General features: G+C 46.5%; 1 protein-coding gene across 1 annotated transcript in view; it reads left to right on the plus strand.

The window, feature by feature from the left end:
- The first annotated feature begins 638 nt into the window (after positions 1-638).
- Positions 639-15,378, plus strand: part of LOC144144122 (uncharacterized) — a 29,003-nt gene continuing 14,263 nt past the window's right edge. Inside the window, exons 1-2 of the mRNA XM_077675510.1 lie at positions 639-841; positions 11,068-11,216. Of these exons, the coding sequence (XP_077531636.1) occupies positions 692-841; positions 11,068-11,216 (299 nt within the window). The 5' untranslated portion in view covers positions 639-691. The remainder of the gene's footprint in view (positions 842-11,067; positions 11,217-15,378) is intronic.

The raw sequence follows: 15,378 nt of genomic DNA on the forward strand, positions 1-15,378 counted from the left end.
TGCGGGAAATAGGCTAGGGGGTCGTGACTGCTCTACACGTTGTCTTTCATATCTCCGTTATTTGTTCGAAGATTGCGATGATATTGATATCATTGTTATAGGGACTAAGGAGTCTTTCTAATAAACCCAACTTGTATTTTGTCTTCATGGCTCCTCTTATGATAACGGGTTTGATCCGTGGCAGAACTTATTTTTCGATCGCATCGCTCTGAGTAAACGCAGAATCGAAAAACATCTCGTGTTGTTTGCCACGTGCGCGCCTGAAATAAAGCGGCACGTGTGGTGTACCGCAAAGCAGTTTTGTTATAGTGTTTTTGTCGATTTTCGTAATGTGGAGGTCATGTGTAACTAAGCCATGGCGACTGTCTGTTAAACTGTGTTGCCCTAAACCCACTTATTCAAGCTGAAAGCTTGCCGTGGCTTATTGTTTTCCCACAGGTGGAGTTCTGCTGCGCCTGCTTTTTGCTGGGTACAGTAGGAGCAGAGAAACTATTTTTATGAAGTCTAATCCTTGATCTGAATCTGTTTTTCGTTTCACGATCTGGTTAGCCTTGGAAACTTTGCTTTGGTGTGCTTTGGATGTAGGTATTTCTAAAAAACAAAACATGCAGCCCAGCCATTCGGCCACCAATTGCGGGGCATATAAGATATGCGCCATACAGATAGAAGCCAGTATTTCTGATCCAGCGACATGGCTCTGCGTGCTAAAGGAAACACCCTTCGCGATATTGGGACGAGTTTCATCGTTTTGGCCAGTACCTACGTCGCTTTTGCAACAGCGTCGGCAACTTACGATAAGGCGTGCAGCGTCACACCTCTGACAGCATTTAACCTCGATAAGGTATCTATCTTTCCGAAACTTCCTGCAGAACTTGGAAAATTTTTTACTCTGTTACTTTGTTCGTGGCAGTCCAGATGGCGGATGGGATTTTTTTGTCTTCTTGAATGTAGAATTGGAGCTGATATTTAATCACGAGAAGCACAATATTGATGTGTGCTGACAGAAACTGTTTATGGCAAGCATATTACAATAGGGAATCGATACAGAGAACACTCACATAGCGAATTCTCAGCCTTAGTGGACTACATACGAAATTTGGCTGGTCAAGCTTTATTTCAGTGACTTATTCTTTTTACAAAGAAACCAAAACTAAAAGAGCTGGGAGTTTTAAGCTGCAGCGAAAAAATCTCTCTGCTCGCGTGAGGTTAAAAGCAAAATAATAAAAAATGGACTCAAAATACGGCCATCTCTTAATTGTTTAAAAAAACTACGGAAAGTTTGGTCGTCCAGCACAAATGGGCGCTTGACTGGTTTCATTTCACGTTCACATTTTCCGGTATATTTACTTTTAAATGCCACGAGGAGACAGGTGAGGTTTACCTGCTTCATAGCAAGTTCGAAGCCAATAATAATGCATTTTTGTGTCTAGGATTCCTGCATTATGATGGAGGCGAAAAGCAAAAACGCCCGTGTATACGCGATTTCGGCGCACGTTAAAGATCCCCAAGTGGTCAAAATTAATACGGAGCCCTCCACTACGGCGCGCCTCATCGCCTGCGTTGCGTCGGCGCTTAAACCCTGCAATCGATCGATTCCTGCACGAGCCCAATTGTAAATTAGTAACTCCATTGCAACAACGAAAATAAGTAACTAAATAATTTGCTGCACTAATACTGCTTCGGTATAACGAGGTTAGATTGACCAGATAAAAACGCTGGCTGCACACGAAACTGTGTATCTAGAGTGTGTAAGAAACACCGTGGCAATCCATCGCAACCGTATGAAAGCAAGACGTGATGTGGACTCAGTGGTTTTCACGTCCACGTTTTGAAGACCGGAAGGAGGGGGGTCGAACAGCGTGGCCCGTTGTGCCTTTGCGGGCGCTCTAGATACTTTGACTGTGATTTTCATGTTCATATAATCTTAAACAGCAAGTAGTGGGAATCGTCGGTGTACGTTTCTTTTCCCCAATTAACGGAACCTATCGGCCTACTGCTATTATGAAAAGACAGTCTTCGGTAAATACAGAGACCGAGCACTGTATGGGATGCAACAAGTGTCGAATTCTACCTGGAAACAACCACTGCAAGCAGCAAAAGTGCACCGCCCGCGCCATACTTTATAAGGCATTTTCTTAGAACGTAGTGTCAAGCAAGGTGTCAGTGTTGTTTATTGTGTGGAATTGTGAAACCGCCCTAAATCTTGCACACTCCCAAGCAGATTACTTTCGGCGTTTCAGATTACTTTCAAGAACCAAGAAATTAAAGTAGACGTCACCCTCGAAGATTGACTTAACCCTAACCCACACTCAAAACCTGTCGCCCAGCTGTCCGTACGTGAAGAGCTGTATAGGCCTATGTGTACTTCCGCTAAGTCTGCCAGAAACATGGCCATTTCTGCAGCGCCTGCTAAATAGTGAGCAATTCGCCGTCCCAACAAATTCTTCAAAAGAAAGCTGTGATTCCTGCGTTCGCAAGAAGTGCCGTACGCAATACTGATGTATGTATGTGTTAAGAAACACCTCACTATGTTGCGACTGGTGCTATTTTTCTGGCCAATTGCATTTGTTCCATGTAGCGTCCCGTTCGCGAGCGACTTCGCGCGGTGTATTACCAGTTCGTTGCCTTTGCGCCCGGCATGTGGCTCGTGACAGTCGTTTTCAGAGGTCTGCTGCTGGTAACTGCGAATACGATCAGCCGTTTGCCTGAAAAATGCCCCTTTTCATGTTCGAGGCCGGTTTGGGAAGATCAATTGGTTTTTAATAGCCAGTTTAGAACTGGGTGCAAAAGGCCCGTTCCTTAGCCACGCTCGTAGGCGTCGCTGCAAGTTATTCTTTGTTCGTATTCGCAACAATATGGTTCGTTGTGCTGCGCAACAATAGGGAGAACCCTTCCGCTGGACGATGGTGGGTGGCAATTTTATAGTAGAAATAGTATGTGTCGTTTGCTGAGGCGGACTTAGCCTTGGATTCAACTTCCGGCAATTGCTCCACATAATCGATACCACGTCGTATCAAGCACAGGGAAAGCTACCACTCATCACTTAGTCCCGTAGACCGGAGAAAAGCAAGCAGGCGGCGAGACACGTCTCTTCGAGTCTCTTACTCGCCTATCCATTTTTAGGAAGCGATATCGACGTGAAACAGGCTGCGCATACGCCGCGAGTTTGTTGCACCAAGTAGTGGCTCAATTGCTCCTTTGGGTGCGGGAGAACCCGTGTTGACGTACCCGCATTAGATATACTTAAGCCGGGCGGAGAAAATATCAACTGTAAGACCCTTGCGTTGAGAAATTGATTTTTCATATGCAAGGTTCAGGTGTACAAATCTTATCAATGGTGTACCGAGGGCGGGAGAATTTTGAATTTATTTTTGCCTCAGAAGCAAACAATGCTTCCCTCGCACTCCTGAATGAAAAAAGTGGTATTGGCACCGCCAACGCAAGCTGTTGTAGATCAGCAGGAGCTATCGTAATACTAACTGCTACTGGTATTCCCAGCTTTGCGCTACCTGCATCTACTGTAACTTGTTTGGCCAAGTTACCGTAGCTTGTTGCTGCATAGTTTGATAGCTATTGCTATCGGGCAGAGTGGGAAATTGTTTTATTAGACTGGTTTTTAACAATTAGGCCAGTTGAAGCAGAGCCAGTTGAAGCCAGTTGAAGCTACCCAACTGCTCACGGCGCACATCCTCGACGCCGCCGAAAAGTCCATTCCCCACGTCTCTGGTGCCCCGCGCAACCAGCGGAGGCCGTGGTGGAATGAGGACTGTAGGCGGGCGCGAGAGGCCCAGAACAAGGCGTGGGGTATCCTTCGTCGGTACCCCACGTCGGGAAACCTCCTCTTGTTCAAACGGGCCAAGGCATTAGGAAAACGTGTGCGCCGTGAGGCAAAACGAGAGAGTTGGCGTACATGCATAACATCAATAAACTCGTACACAGACACACGGAAAGTATGGACACGTATACGCAAACTCAAAGGACAACAGACACACAGCCTGCCCCTCGTCAGTACAACAGGGGACACTCTGGAAGACCAGGCTGACACCCTCGCACAACACTTCCAACACGTGTCCAGTTCCGCACACTACACAAACACTTTCATGAAACACAAACAAACGGCCGAAAAGAAGCCTATACTAGATAACAATAGGTCAACATCTTCTTATAACTCAGAGTTTTCATTGCATGAGCTGAGGGCTGCTTTGAGCACGTGTAAACCCTCAGCTCCAGGCCCAGACAACATCACATACACAATGATACAACACCTGCACGCAGACACTCTTCTAACACTCTTACACCTATATAACAAGATATGGCTTTCGGGGCACATTCCAAACTCTTGGAAGGAGGCTATAGTTGTAGCTTTCCTGAAGGAGGGAAAGGACCCGTCATCCCCCTCAAGTTACCGTCCTATTGCCCTGACGAGCTGCCTGTGCAAGCTCTTCGAGAAGATGATAAATTCGCGGCTCGTGTACTTCCTTGAGTACAACGGTCTTCTCGAGAGCTGCCAGGCAGGCTTCAGGGTGGGGCGATCGACGAACGATCAACTGTTAGCTCTTGACTCGTACATCAAGGATGCCTTCGCGCACAAGCAGTATTCTTTAACTGTGTTTTTCGACCTTGAGAAGGCATACGACACCGCTTGGCGTTATGAAATCCTTAGGGACCTCAAGTCATTCGGTGTTTCGGGTAACATGTTGAACGCTCTTGTCAGTTACTTGTCGGACAGGACGTTCCGAGTAAGAGTCGTTGGTGCACTCTCAAAGGTTCACGTGCAAGAAAATGGCGTGCCACAGGGTGGCGTGTTGAGCTGCACTCTCTTCATAGTAAAAATGAACTCTCTTGGTAAGGCACTGCCACCTACAATCTCTTATTCCATGTATGTAGATGACGTCCAGATATCCTATAAATCATGCAATATGTCAATCTGCGAACGTCAAGTCCAGCCTGGTGTAAAGAAACTTGCCGGCTGGGCAGACAAGAATGGTTTTAAATTGAATCCAGTAAAAAGCTCCTGCGTTGTGTTCTCCAGGAAGCGCGGTGTCCATCCGGACCCAGACATTCATCTTAATGGCGTGTCGCTTCCTGTGAACAAGGAGCACAAGTTCTTAGGTGTTGTGTTTGATCACAAACTCACATTCATTCCCCACATCAAGGAACTTAAAAATAAATGTCTCAAAACAATGAATATACTTAAGGTTCTCTCCCACCAATCCTACGGTTCCGACAAAGAACTCCTGCTTCGCTTGTATACTGCATTGGTTGGGTCTCGTTTAGACTATGGCAGTGTGGTATATGGGTCGGCGACTAAAACAGCGTTGCGAATGCTTGACCCAGTGCTACACTTGGGGCTTCGTCTCGCGTCGGGTGCTTTTCGCACTAGCCCTGTCGAGAGTCTGTATGTCGAGTGTGATAAGTGGAGCCTTTAGAACCAACGAACGTACATGGACTTGCTATATGCTTTTAAAATTTGATCACTGAATAATCATCCTTTTTATCCTGTCTTTAACGATACATCAACATCTCTGCTCTTTGCAAATCGCCCATCCGTTCCTCTGCCCTTTTCACTTAGAGTGAGAGAGCGAGCCTCGGATCTAAGTGCTTCGTTTTTAGATGTGTAAAGGTCATCCTTTTGTAACAGTTTACCGCCTTGGCAAGTTCGCCCGGTGTCGTGCGACCTTTCTTTTATGAGACTTCACAAAAATCGTGTACCACGAGCTGCAATAGTGCAGCACTTTCTGTCTTTGCAGTTTAAATACACATGTGCAGAATTTTATAGTGACGCTTCTAAATCCTCCAGTATGGTGTCGTGCGCTGCTCATGGTCCTAATTTCAATGCAGCCAGAACCATGAGCGTGCACACATCAATTTTTTCAGCAGAAGCGTATGGGATTTTACTGATTGTACGACACATTCTTGAAACTCAAATTCCCAATTCCATCATCTATACAGATTCTTTGAGTGTTGTTCGCGGACTGTCATCGCACAAGCCCCCCAAAAACCACATAGTTAATCTTGTATTCAGCACTATCATGTCCGTGTATGCACAAAAGCATGAGCTGGTCCTCTGCTGGGTCCCAGGACATGCAGGGATCGCTGGGAACGAGTTGGCAGACGAGAGGGCCGGTGCTGCTGCACTCAGGAACACTGTGGACATTACAACGGTACCCTACACAGACCTCAAGCCACACATAAGACAACACCTGCGCAGAACATGGCAAACACACTGGGACGAACAGACAGACAACAAACTACATGTAATAAAGCCACACTTGGGACGGTACACATCTGACTCACACAACAGACACACTGAAGTCGCCTTGGGTAGGCTGCGGATAGGGCACACCCATGCGACGCACTCGTATCTGCTGACGGGATCTTCTAGACCCCAGTGCAGCAGGTGCGGAGAGGCCCTATCCGTAGTGCACATACTAATCACATGCAAGGCACTTCACACAACACGACACAAACACTTCAGAGAACTCTACAGACAACATATTTCCCTACATCCATTGTTTTTCCTAGCTGATGATGCCATTGTTTCCGTGAAACGTGTGTTTGAGTATTTGTCCGACGTCAAGTTTTTAAACCTCATTTCCTATCACGCATCATGAAATCTGGCCCTATACACCAGCCATGCTCATTGTCGTGTTGTGATTTTACTTTTGTTTTTGCTGATTTTACTTAGTGTTTAAGGTTCCACCCCTATCATCGACTATTGTTTTGGCGCTCTTTGCCCCAGTTGGCCTTGCGCCATAAACATCCAACGATCATCAGTTGAAGCAGAGGCGGTGTTTCTGGCTAGAGTATTATTATTATATGGTTGTCGAAAGAACCTGTGGTTGTCTATTACTGGCGGAAGTTAATTTTCATAATACGCCGATATCGCCTTTCGGAATACCATTTTGAGCGTTCACAGAATATTTCAAGTCTCCAATATGGTCATGGTATCTTTTGAAAAGTAAGTTCATTCTTTTTGTTATTAAGCTCGTAAAAATGTAGGGTAACCCGCGCTTTCTTTGTTTTTCTTGCCTTCTTTTAAAATAAAGCAGGGATAAAGGCAATGTTATAGTACTGGAAAACTTCCCAGAAATCAGGGTGTCCAAGTCTTCAGAAATAACAGTCGCCAGGAAATAACGGAAAGTTTGACGATAATGCTTTGAGTTTAACGGCGTAAATCAACTAGGGCAAAGATCGCCGAAGACAAAGGTATTTTATTACACATGTAAATTTGAATACTAATTTATCTTTCAAAACAGAAGTGAAGCAGATTAAGCCTCATAAAAATGGCTGGTGTAAGATGGCCAGGATGATTATGTATTACATTAAAGGAAGGCGGCGGTACCAACTATCGAAGCCTCGGCATCATTAGTACAGAGGGTTGCTAAGACCTCATAAAGAAAAGCCACCGGAAAATTGCCTGAACTAGCCAAAAAAGTCGCCACATTAAAGTGAGTATTTGAAAAAGAGCCAGAACAGTCGCCATTTTTGGCCAGGCGATGCAAGTGACTATTTTTCGATTACCCTCGCGGAAAAACTGCAGAAATTCCGTGAAGCAGAAAATTGTATTACCAATTTTATTTGTTTGCGGTGGTCCGGGAGAGCAACAGTGGTTGACTACTGTCCGCAAAAAGCTAAAATATGCAGGTTTAGGTAAAGCATTGGAAGCATTCCCTGTCTGTTTACATTCCGGTGTCTACTATGTATCATTATAATTCCCACCGCTCTTCATGAGATCTCAAGGTCGCATAAACTAGTGAAGCATTTCACTTTAAAGCGATAGCTTTGCTTGAAGAATTTGGCGCTACTCATACATCAGATGCACGGTATGAAAATGAACAAGGCAAATTTCGATTTGTGATAGCTTGTAAGCAGGGCTGTACACTGGTGTGTTTGAGGGACTGATTTGGTGGGACCTATTCTAGACTTTGCCATAAACCCTTCATCTGCCCAAAAGTTCGTCGTCTTGCGATCATTCAGTTTGTCTCAACGGCTGAAATCCACTAACACGTCATCCTTTTTATGGAAATTGGGGCATCGGAAAGGACCGGAAAGATATAAAATCAATGCTAAAAGGAGCCAGAAAGTGGGCAAGTCGCCACACTGAATTTTTAGTCACCACTGGTCTCCAAAAGACTGTGAATTGCAGCATTTTTTACCGTTCAAGCATATGGGATATTTCTTGTTTTAAATCACATTATCAAACATAATATCGCTAAGTCTATAATTTTCACAGATTCACTTAGCGTCGTGCGTGCGTACTTGCGACAAGATGAATGGGCGTGAAACATGTAGCATAGTAAAACTAACGCTCTAAAATTTTCTGTGAGAGATCAGCACAAACGTTTAGTTCTGCTAGTTCGCTTTCCTTGGCCTTTATCAGCCATAGCGCGCTTTTTTTCATTGCAGTGATGCTATCACAAAAGCGTATATCGTCTGCGTACTCGGTCAGTTCGGCGCGCTTTGTTAGCAACACTGCTTTCACCGTAAGCCACGAAATCCTTATTAGTCTGATCGGCCCATTGTTTAGGCCTAGCAGGAGGCGATGCACGCGCCGTCACTGTGGGAGAATAGCGTAATGTCGATTTTCTGAGAAAGGCGGTTGTTTTTCCCAGACAGCTTTTTTTTTGCGAATGGCAAGTCATGAACCTCAGTGTTCTCGTGTCTTGTGCATTCTTGAAAATTGTCTAGCCTTGTGAGAGTTTTAGAACAGTTTGCTCAGCTCCGATATATTTATTAGTTATCAACCTTCAACGAATCAGTCCAATATCAAGCTGATAATTGGTTGAGCTGACCATTGGCCCCTTAAACATGTACGAGCTATATTGAACAGAGGTCTCTATCTCACACAGCGCCCGTGTTAAGAATCGGCGAGAATTTCTAAATGTTTCGTTTTTTGCTTGACTTGCTTAGTATGTAAACGTGTGCAATACCGGTAATTTAATTCTGGCCATTAGCGTTTTTCGAAAAACGGCATATAATGTACCTTATCTGTTTCTTATCTTCATCATGTTTGGTTGTGTAAACGTGTTCGAGCAAGGCTGCAAGTAGCATTGAGACGAGCATCAGGCATCACAACGTCTTCACCCTCATAAAAACCCTCACAAGAGGGTGTAGGTTTCGGATGCCGTCCAGATTATCACTAATAGCGCTTTCCATTGGGCGAACAGGAGCACTTCTAACTGCACCCAAAGTGCTCTCGCGAGTTCTGGCATCTTCCAGTGGTCGGGAAGGAGCAGGGGCGTTGTGTTGCATTGGTCGATGAGGAGCACTTTTTTGGCGCCGAGAGCAGCCGAGAGCAGTTCTCGGTGCTCCGTCGCCAGCGGCGGAGTAACAGGGAACGCCGAGGAAGTCACACGACCTCTTTTGCGTCACTTCTGGTTTTATCCCCGGGTGGCGGAGAAAAAATGGCGGAATCCAGCAGCCGTGGTAGTCGCTCAGTGCGTACGGTAGCAGCTAAGCGCGGCCGTCTGGACAAGGAATCGCTGCTACTTTTAGATGATGGAAGCACCACAGATTCAAGCGCAAGCTCATAATCGGACAGCAGCAGCAGCGACGATTTGACGACAATTTGACATTGCATGAGTTTATATTCGAGCACCTGTTCACCCCGCCGGAGCAGCGACCGAAGGTAGAGTCGTACCTGGAAAAGACGGTGGACGCTGTTATCGTTCGCAGCTAATTTTTGGGAGACACGATGGTGACCCCTTTATCATGAACATGAACATCCGCTCGGCTTCTTCATTCGTCGCCATGCGGAAGGCAGACACAAAACCACCGGCACGTATCTGGCAAAACTGGCGAGGAATAACTGCGTGCGGACATCGCGAGCGCGCGAAATGCTCCGGGAAGCGAGCGCGAGAAACGTTTGGTCACATGACTCTTGACATCTCGCCCTCCCCCTCTTTTCACTCCTCCCGGAGCAGCGCGAATGTTTCATTCGCGGAACGAAAGCACACGTCCCCGTTACTCCCGTGTGCTGCTCTGGCTGCTCGCTCCACTTGCTCCTGTTCGCCCAATGGAATTCGCCATAATACACGGTGCAGTGCCAGAAAATGACAATGACACCGTGGTGTCATGGACAAATTAAATGAGAATACGAAATATTGTTACGTGGCGATGGAACAGATGAAGCGAGCCATGGTTGACGATGAAGCGATGAATTTAGAAGAAGAGATGGTCTATGTCATTAGGAGACCATGACAGAGCGTCCACACAGGCTCCTCGCTCCACACATTCTGTGGTCATCGTCGTCGGTGGAGGGCCATGGCGACACCGAGATTGCTCGCCACGTCCCGTGGCAACATGAACCAGAACACGTAAAACCCAATATGGATAGTAGGGATTAAATAACGGCCCGCAATTGGTACATTTGGGAAGACACATCTCCAAAATTTGTTACTGTAATAAAGCCGCGCGGCAATTACACTTGCATGCAAAGAAATCCCTCTTTTTATGTGTTTTTGTTCATGTTTTCGGGATCGCTTTTCGTTTGTCCGTGACTACGCCAACACTTTGTACCGACCTCCAGACATCGTACGAAGTAAGCGTTGCCGGTTAGGGCGTGCTGCTGCCACTCTCTCCTACGAAGTGCGGGGCTGTGCACGACAATGTAGGCCTGAGATGTCAGGTTGCGGTGTAGTTAACCTCTGGTTACGTCGCCACAGGCTATCAGCGATGATTCGCAACGCCGGAGACTTGTGGGCTGGGACGGCTTGCAGAATATAGTATGGTACGAATATGATGCATGCGCAAAACAAAATCTTCGTGGTCTGTTGAGAATGACAGCCACTTTCGATCCGCCATAAAGAGGATTATGAAGTAGCATTGCAGCTGGAAGCATATTGTGTGTGGAAGGCAAGTTTACCTAATCATTTTGAAACCTTTTGTACTGCGTACCCAGCTTTGTTACGTATGAAACCTGTTTCGTACCAATTTTGAAAAATGCTATAATGATTTTATCTAGCATTTTACCAAGGCTTTCATGCTCCTATCGGTGTTCGGCATTTTTACCTTGTTTACTCCGAAGGCCTAGAAGTTTCTTATTTTGCTTCTCATGCTTTTCAGATTCTCAGCTGTGGCCTAAATTCTGATGCTTACGCAGTCTGGATTCCACCTAAGGGATGCCCTTATTGCAAACTTGACAGCATTGACAGAGGAATTGCAAACAATTTGGTTTGCTATGACGTGAACAGAGCTCAGTGCAGCCGCATACCGTAAGTATATTATGGCATCGTGTGGAAACCTGTGTTCGTGTAATCGCCTTCTTTCATCCTTCATGACAGTCTTTTTAAAACTTATCTCATATCGAGCGTTACCTCATGCCACCTCGGGAGCAAAGGCGGGGTACTGAGGGCCCCCTTTTGCGAGCCAAGCCCTCACAGCCCTTGTCTGAACAAGGGACGTCTGTGGAGGACACCCTGCTGCCTGTTATGCTTTACCATCAATATTTGCAGCTCTCATGGCGACCGTGTTCACGCTTTACATCCAGGGCCCTTCACACCCATACAATCACAGTTTTAATGTACTTCATTCACATCCATTTGTTTTGTTTTTAGCGAACGCACTGACAGATCATACAGAACAGACATGGCGCTCTTTGTCCACAGACGGCTTTGCGCCATTAAAACACACTAGGCATAAAAAAACAAAACTGGAAACCCCGCACGGGGCACCTTTTCTATGTAAGGCGATGGTAGAGGTGACTACGCAGACCCAGCGCCCCGCACTCACGCTGTGACCAATCGTTGAAAGGAGTTTTAGAGTGAAGGGTAGAAGCCTCGAACGGTGGCCATCAGAGCCCTGGTCAAGCTCCGGCCACAGTGCCGCTGCTTCATTTGTAAGCGGTTTGAGCACGGTACGAACTCTGGGCGCGGTATAACAACCTGCGCGAAATGTGCCGCACAGGACCACCAAACCCACAACTGTGACTCCGAGAGCTTGAGCTAATTCCCGGAAACTGCATCCGGCGTAGTCTCGTACCTGCTAGAAATGTAAGATGAAAAAGGAAAGAATCAATATCAAATAATAACAAATCATCTCCTTCACAGAGGCGCGAAGAGGTCATCTCTTTCCCTCTAGAGTAGGCTGAGGCAACTCGCTAAGGAGAGCGCAGGGAGGCGTCTGGTATCGGTGGCGACGCTGTTCAGCTCAGCTCACTTTGGCACCAGCCCGCCGCGCACTGTATTGCTCTCGGCAGCCCAACCCATCGCCACGTAGCATGCAGGGCCTCCGACAGTTGCGGTGGTCTCTGAGAGCGAGGGCGCTCCTTCCGTCTCCGCTCCGCCACCTGCCACTACACGTGAGGGCACCGAGGAGATGGGCACGAGGGGGAGGGACGCCCAGAAGCTCCCTCCCACCTTCGCCACACCGCTAGCGCCACTCATGGCGCCCTTGACTGATATGAATAATATGTAGGATATGCTATAACGACTTGACATTTGACTTCTGAAGAACATGTCCAACACGTCAGAAACAACCCCCAAATTTTACAGAAGATTACAGAATTCGGTCTCAAAACAGGTCTCTATAAAGTAGTATGATGGCGGATCGTTCACCCTCTCTCTAGATGTACCCCCAAACACCCCTTGTGGCTCCTGAACGGCTCCTTTTGGATACCCCAATCATGGTCGTAGTAGAGTGCCCTCGTCACAACTTCACCTGTGCATATCGTGCTAAGTGAACGCTCACAGTGTAGTGCAGACTTTATATGAACAATCTTCCCCTCCCCTTTTCTCCGTGCCCCACACCAGGGCATATTGGCCTCCTCCTGTAATAAAGTCATCCATTCCATTCCCATTTTTACGAAGGTAATAACTGAATTAGCAGTAGAACCTAAACGCGATCATTTCTATCCGGCAATTAAACATACTTTAGTGTGCATTAGATTTAAGAAACTTGGAATTATTGGAGAATTATCCTAGCAGACAGAAAAGTGGATGCTACAAACCAATTTGCACTGTGGTTTGGCCGCACCTGGTGATTATGCTCGAACGAATTCTGAAGCGGCCCCTTCATGTCATCGTATTAAAACTGCGATAATTATCTAGGGCGCCTACTAAGGTAAGGCTTTCGACGATTGAGTAGTCGCTGAAGTAGTCAAACTTCGTGTAATTTAATTTGCAATGGTTTTTGAAGAATGCAAATTACGAGTTTGAACTGCTCACTGGAATTGTAGGCGTTTCTGCATTCACAGCCGGTGATATTACCGAACGTTTGCAAGTCCAGCGTTAACTAACTAGCAGTACGTGAAACTCGCAAAGTGGTCTTTCATGTCAAATATAGTGACTTGTTTTCCGAGATATCCGCATTGAAAGGCAAGTTATAGAGCTCAATTTATAATGCTCAATTTACATTCGTCCTGATCATGCACTTTCCAACTCTGACTTCGAGGCGCTGGTCGACCAGATACCCGAACCGTACATCCTAACAGGCGACCTTAATGCACACAAGTCTCTTTGGGGCTCCTCCAGAACGGATGCCCGAGGTCGCCTGATAGAGAAATTTCTTACATCTTCAGAAGCATGCCTTTTCAACAAAAAGCAGCCTACATACCATAACTTAGGACATAATACATACTCACAACTCGACTTGGCTATTGGTTCTGCAATTCTCTTTCCATGTCTTGAGTGGGGCGTGGGCACCATTTCCCCACTCTCCTAACATATATAGGTGAACGCCCATGCAGTCCATCTTCCCATAACAGGTTTAATGAATCAAAAGCAAACTGGAGTATATTCACAGAAACATCTAAACTACACCACACAACCATAGAACACCTACACGTGGAGGAAGCATCCCAGCTCATCACGGCACACATCCGCGACGCTGCCGAAAAGTGCATTCCCCACGCCTCCAGCGCTCCGCGCAACCAAAGGAGGCCGTGGTGGAATGAGGACTGTAGGCGGGCGCGAGAGGCCCAGAACAAGGCGTGGGGTGTCCTTCGCCGGTACCACACATCAGATAATCTCATTTCGCTTAAACGGGCCAAGGCTTTTGGGAAGCGAGTGTGCCGTGAGGCGAAAAGGAAGAGTTGGCGCACCTTCCTCACTTCCATCAACTCGTACACTGATACGCAAAAAGTATGGACACGAATACATAAACTAAAAGGACAGCAGACACACAGCCTGCCCCTGGTTAGTACAAGAGCGGACACACTGGAAGACCAAGCTAACACACTCGCACAACACTTCCAACATGTGTCCAGTTCAGCGCACTACACCAACGCTTTCATAAAACACAAAACATCCTGTGAGAAGAAGTCCTTGCGAGACAGTAATAAGTCGACCTCATCTTATAACACCCCCTTCTCACTGCATGAGCTGAAGATTGCACTTAGTACTTGTAAACCTTCAGCTCCAGGCGCAGACAACATTACATACACTATGATTCAACACTTGCACACAGACACACTTGAAACCCTCCTTCACCTCTACAACAAAATATTTCTTTCGGGGAACCTCCCAGGGTCATGGAGGGATGCTATCGTAGTGGCCTTTCTGAAAGAAGGGAAGGACCCCTCCTCTCCCGCAAGTTATCGTCCCATCGCCCTCACAAGCTGCCTGTGTAAGCTGTTCGAGAAGATGATCAATAGGAGACTCGTGTACTTCTTAGAGTACAATGGTCTTCTCGACAGCTGCCAGGCTGGCTTCAGGGCTGGGAGATCCACCAATGATCAACTGGTTGCATTGGAAACATATCTAAAAGATGCCTTTATTCATAAACAGTATTATATAACAGTCTTCTTCGATATGGAGAAGGCCTGTGACACGGCCTGGCGGTACGACATCTTGTGTGACCTCAAGTCGTTTGGTGTTTCCGGCAACATGCTGAACACGCTCAGTAGCTACATGTCGGAAAGGACCTTTCCAGTGAGGGTTGGCAGTGCTTTTTCGAATGTATACGTGCAGGAAAATGGCGTCCCTCAAGGCGGTGTCTTGAGCTGCACACTCTTTATTGTTAAGATGAAGTCATTTCAGAAGGCATTGCCACCAACCATTTCCTGTTCTATATATGTAGATGACGTTCAAATATCTTTTAGGTTCTGTAACTTTTCAGTTTTTGAACGCCAAGTCCAGCTTGGGGTGAACCAACTTGCTGGCTGGGCGGACAAAAACCGTTTTAAACTGAACCCTGGAAAGAGTACTTGTGTTGTGTTCTCCCGCAAGCGCGGGATTAAGGCAGACCTTGAGATTACCCTTCATCGTGCTTCTATCCCTGTAAAAAGGAGCACAAGTTTTTAGGTGTCATATTTGATGAAAAACTCACGTTCATTCCACACATCAAACTACTTAAACATAAATGCCTGAAAACACTAAACATTCTCAAGGTCCTCTCCCACCAGTCCTATGGTGCAGACAAAGAACTCCTTCTTCGCGT

This window comes from Haemaphysalis longicornis, unplaced genomic scaffold (assembly GCF_048455015.1).
Source record: "Haemaphysalis longicornis isolate Haplotype H1 unplaced genomic scaffold, Haemaphysalis longicornis Haplotype H1 scaffold_62, whole genome shotgun sequence".
NCBI lineage: Eukaryota > Metazoa > Arthropoda > Arachnida > Ixodida > Ixodidae > Haemaphysalis > Haemaphysalis longicornis.